At 35.8% G+C, this 6,000-nt stretch overlaps 1 protein-coding gene across 1 annotated transcript in view; it reads right to left on the bottom strand.

The window, feature by feature from the left end:
- Positions 1–437: 437 nt before the first annotated feature.
- The window catches only part of LOC124556823, a 71,306-nt gene continuing 65,743 nt past the window's right edge, over positions 438–6,000 (bottom strand). The window contains exon 3 of the mRNA XM_047130837.1: positions 438–752. Coding sequence (XP_046986793.1) covers positions 579–752 — 174 coding nt within the window. The 3' untranslated portion in view covers positions 438–578. The remainder of the gene's footprint in view (positions 753–6,000) is intronic.

The raw sequence follows: 6,000 nt of genomic DNA, 5'->3' as shown, positions 1-6,000 counted from the left end.
TGCACTATATGTACATACACAAATAGAACAGGCTTTAACACAATACTCAGTTAACTTATATGCTACAGAAATAAATAAAATGGAAATTGTTTATGATAATGACATAACAAACAGATGATTCTGATAAATCCCAGAAATGTAGCTGAAAATGTCTATACCTAAATAAAAACATAGTGGAGTGAGACGATATACTGCAAACGCAACTGACATTATTGTGGTTACATGAACAATTGATTTAAAACTCTGGAAACTAAGAGAAGAAATAAGGGAAATATGTCTTAGTATTTCACTTTTTTCATTTGACCATTGTACGATAGTATGAATCTCTGACAATAGGAACAATGATTTAAGTGAGAATACTTCAAACAGATATTTAGTGCTAATGGCTGGAAAAGGAAATAAAATATGAAATTTTGAATTGTTGATAGTGAAAAAAAATATGTAAGAAGGTGAACTGAAGGAGGTCTTTTTGCCCCAGATTTAAATAATGATCACATGTATGAAAGACGTTGCATTCGTGCAGCTGTAAAATACATGAACTACAATGGCTCAGTTATTCAGAAGCAAACATAAAGCGTTCATCTGTTGAACCATGCTCCAATTTCCGGACCCCCATTGTAGCCATAGTGTGCTTCGGCAAGATTGTCCTTGTACACATTGTCTTGCGACTGCAGCGCCGCGTTCCGCAACACGTTGAAGAGCAGCAACAACAGTGCGACCTTCCCAACAAACAGCGACTTTACAGCCATCATCTGTGAACAGAAAGACGAACTCTCATGAGCCTCGCCAAGTCACATGTCTGTATGAAAGAGTAGTTCGCTATATGGTGTAAGGGTCAGTCAAATGAAACCGAGACAGATGAAAAAATGTAAGTAAACTGTTTATTATTTCAAAATAAATCACCATAACTTAATATATTTATTTCACTGCGAGACAAGACGGTCAGTGCCTGCATGGGAAAATGTTTGTGGTTGCCTAGAGAACTGTGATTGCACCCAAGCGTGCACCTCTTCGTCCACAGCAAATCGATGGCCAGGAATGTCTTCTTTCAGGGCACCAAAAATATGGAAATTTCATGGGGAGAGATGTGGGTGGCATGGAGGTTGTGTAAGGGCTTTCCACCGAAACTTCCATAATAGACTCGCAACAACATAAATGAGTGAAGTTCGATGGAAATAAAATATCAATACGAGATACAAAATTTCAAAAGACACTTTACTCATAACCAGCGGGTATACACAAAATCGTTTGAGCGTCGCCCTCCCTCCCTCGACCCCCCTCCCCGAATCCTAACATTCCACACGGGAAAAAATTTTCTTTGCTGATAACGCAATATTATAGTTACTCACAAAACAAGAGAACTCTTACAGAGAAATCAAATTGAACAACCCTCAAGGAAGTTTACAAGGGGCCAACGTTCAATTTTTAAAAATATTTGTGCCCTTAGAATCCTATCATCAGTGTGTAACAGCCAGTGTTTTTTAATTACATCATATTCATATGTACATTCAGTAGTAGTTACGGAATTCTTTTCTGGGTAATAAATGCATAAAACATGAACATTATTTTAAAAGTACACAAGAGGACCATAAGAATAATTACGAAAAATTGTAGTCTAGTCCATTGTAAATATCTGTTCAAAACATTAGAGGTTTTAACTATACAGTGTGAATACCAATCAGTTATACACATAAAAATAATATTATAAAATGCACGTACTGCTCAATCAGTCACATAGTACAAGATCTGAACTCAGTTTACTTTTACTAAGAACAAATAAACATAAAACTGAAACTGGTATTTTCTTCCAAGCAATAAAACTACAATATATTACCCAAGCTGTTCAAAAAGAGATTACTAAAAGGAACCTATTTAAAGAGACAGTTAAACAGTACCCATTTTGCAATACATTCTGTACCATAAAAGATTGCTTAGACAGCACAGAGTAGGAGTTTGGTATAAAATTTAACATAAGTAAATATAATTATGATAGTAATAATAATAATAGCTGTGGTACAGACGTCATATGGTAGAGTTACATTATGAAATAATATATGTATAGTATGTGCAGTGATGGTAGCTAGAAATGAATGAACTGTGTGGCACTAGCCTTCTGCATTATTAAATAAATTATCTGCAAAACAATATTCTACATTAGGGGTAAACAGAATGATGTAGCTCCACTTTAAGCTAACAGGTCTTGTATTGAAAGGATAGAGGTTCCAGTCTTCATCCAGCCATCTTGGTTTAGGTTTTCCATGCTTTCCTTAAATTACTTCATGCAAATGCCAAGATGTTCCTACTGTAAGGCCACAACTAACTGCTTGTCCCATCCTTATCAAATTAGATCTGTACATATGTAAATGTCTATACATAAAAATTATTTTTGTTGATGTTAAATTGACAGACCCACTATGCTTGTAAAAGTGATCCACAGGGATCTGTGGATGAGTACTACTACTACTACTACTACTACTACTACTACTACTACTACTACTATTGTATCCTGCATCCCTGAGAATTGTGGAGTGCTGTCGTCGTGCCTCTGTCACCAAGCTCACAGCTCAACATACTCAGTGTCTTTCCCACGGAAATTTTAGCCACGTTTCCTTCCCAAACCATGAAATCATTCCTGAGATTGACAAACCTTATCAACCGGCCTCCTGTTACCTAAGGCCTATTTCTTGTCTCTTGCCAATATAGATACGACGTCCTTGTTTTTATATTCCTGCCTCTCCAGTACAATCTAAATCGATATGCTTTTCTATAAAATTTTACTGGTAGCCCGCAACACAATCATTCTTACTGGATTGACGATGACACACATCACCAGCATATCTTCAAACGTCAGCACTTAATTATCATTCCTATTTTTGTGTTTTTATGTATTATATTCGTGGCCAGCCCATCCACTACTAGTGGGATGTAAATAACAGATGAGTTCTTTAAAAATACTACATGACAGTATATTGGCCTTGTATTTAAACTCCATTGGAATGTACTTCCAGTTAATTATATCCACCTAACTGCAGGCTTTCTGACTAACCATCCACCCTATGTAATCACAAAGAATATCATAACTATTATTTCATAACCATAAATAGGCATATCTCATGGGCCAATCCCATTACAAGTCCTTTATCCTCTTATGCATATCTGACATCTCAAAATCATTCTACCTCATGTAGCTACACAAATATGCTAATGATGTCGCCTTCCTTGTCCTTACAAATCTTCATTCGCCCCCAATGAACCCACCTGAATAGCTTCTCTACTCGGTGCTACCAGTGCTACCTCTCCAACAACCCTGCAAAAACACAGGTAATAGTTATACAAAAGTCCACCCAAGCTTGCTACCTCTGTCACTGCTACTTAACAGACCACAAGCAGGCATCACACGAAAATACCTAGAACTAACACTGCAGATAAACTAATTTGGAATCCTCGCTGACTAATCACAAGAAAGAAAGCTGCTATTGGAATAAAGTGACTAGATTCACTGACCAACTAAGAATGGTGAGTAAACCTCTAGACCATTATCCACACATGAAAGACTCATCTGTACCATCCTCACCTATTCAAATGCTTCACAGACCTCCATTCCTCCCAAGCTTAACCACTCCCTACAAATCCTTGAACCACATGCACTCCATCGTCCTTTCTACATTCGACAAAGTGCGTCCACCCACATCTTGCTGTACCAGCTCAATGTTGCGACACCTGATCAGACATATGGGACACCTTCTTCTGTTCTATAACTGCCATAAATGTAACTCTCAAATCCTCATTCTATGACCCACGAGTTGGGAGACTCCTTTGGAAATCGCAGTAATCCAGTCATGATCTTCGTTTACGTTTGAGCAGACAGACAATTTATTTTTGATCTCCCAGTAAGGTACTTGAATGTATCAAGTGACACGTCATCACTGGAATGTGCTGAACAATTGACCATAATACTTACAAACAAGTTAGTAGTAGGAAATTAAGAAAGCTGGCACAGTCTGCATTATTTCCAAATTTTCGTCATCTGATGATGCCAGGCAGTGTTGCCATATTTCTTCCCTACTCCTCCACTCACCCCTATGACATCACATTCCAAGATGGAGGAAGTAGTCCACTTGTCCTAAATTTTTCTCCCATCTTGATGGTTCAGATGGATCTGATCACTATGGAACTTAACATCTGAGGTCATCACTCCCCTAGAGTTAGAACTACTTAAACCTAACTAACCTAAGGACATCACACACATCCATGCCCAAGGCAGGATTCAAACCTGTGACCGTACCAGCAGCGCAGTTCCAGACTGATGCGCCTAGAACCACTCGGCCACTATGGCCAGCCCATCTTGATGTTCACACCCCCTCATGAGTGATGTCTTCATGCAGTATAGGAGTGTGTGGTACAGGGCCCAAATTGTGGTACACTGATTTGATGATGTACATATTTGACAATAGCGACAGTTTAATACATGCAGTCATGGCACTCCTGCTCACTTTTGTTACCCTGCTTCATTAACAGCGTACCTCTGGTTGCAGATTCATGGTAGTTATACACAGTTTAAAGGCCTTACAGAGAATAGACTAAATGACTAGTCTTCAGACAGGAGACCACAACAGCACATGATGCAAGAATATTAAAAGTGTTGTGGAAACGTGGAGATACAAGTATAACATATAACTGCTAAGAGTATCAAAAATGGCCTAAAGACAATTACTAAACAATGCTTGACAAAGACGTTCAGGTCAAGCTCCACTCCCTATTGTCGTCTGTGCTCGCAATTTGTGGTAGTTGTCACAAGTTAAATTCTTCCACCATACATAATAACATAGGCAATTGTAAAATTCACAATATTTTCATTTCAGAATGCACACAACTTCATTGGTTTTTATGAATAGTTAAAACTTCCATTCTTCTAGACATATCAGTTGCACAAGAGGGATAATTTTGAATGAAACTGAATTGACTTAAATTTACATCACTATTTAATTGAATTATTCTTTTAAATTCTCTATGAGAATCATGAGCTTTTAAGAAATTATTTGGTGGTTTGACACCCCATAGTTTTTCAGGAAAAACTTGATTTCTACCATTTTTAACACAGATATTTTTAGTTCAACATGATAGAATAAAGAAGAATCAAGAAATGAAAGTCGTCATTTCTGTAGTCCAAGAAATAAATCATCACAATCTTTTTTCGAACTCCAAGTAAAAATTACAGTTAAATCACTTTCAGACATAATTTCTATATAATCTTCAAAAAATTGACATTGACCAAATAATTCTAAAGGATAAATGACTTTGTTTGGTTTAGTTTCAATTTATCCATTGTTAAGAATATGTCCTTCCATATTTCATTCATTTAAAAGGGAAGAAGTTACTTGAATAAGAGTTGAAGAAGAAATAAATGGCTGCTAGATTCTAGATAAAATATAATTTCCTTTTTTAACTGTAATAAAATCAAATGTTTTTAAAATATAATTATCAATTAGTTTAATATTTGATTTTACATCATACGCAAAAAAATCAGATCCATCTGCGAAAATAACATCAAAAGTCATATAAAGTGGTGTAAAATTAGGATGAATCCAACCACCACCAATATTAATATTATTTTCAGTTTCCTTGTTAGAATTTTTAAATTACTTTTTGTTTTCTCTTTAATGGAAAATGAGTAAAACTTTCGATATGGTTCATGAATTATTATGGGGAAAAATTTATTATTTCATTAATACAACAACTGCTCCATAAGAACCATTAAAGTAAATTAAGTTATCATTTTCATCAGTTCTAGTTATTTCTAAATTCTAAATAGTACTGAAAATCGTAATTTTTATAGGGTGATTTGGTTCATAAATTATTGGACCACCAAATTCAGAATGCTTAAACCAAGCAATAATATTAGTTTCTCTATGAAAATTATCGTTATGCTTAACAAACATTCCATCAACCAAATTAAAATTTACAATAATTAAACAAAGAGAATAATTCTAGCAACATCCT

This window comes from Schistocerca americana, chromosome X (assembly GCF_021461395.2).
Source record: "Schistocerca americana isolate TAMUIC-IGC-003095 chromosome X, iqSchAmer2.1, whole genome shotgun sequence".
Classification (NCBI taxonomy): domain Eukaryota; kingdom Metazoa; phylum Arthropoda; class Insecta; order Orthoptera; family Acrididae; genus Schistocerca; species Schistocerca americana.
The sequence above is the reverse complement of the archived record's forward strand: the minus strand, read 5'-3'. Positions and strand labels throughout refer to the sequence as shown.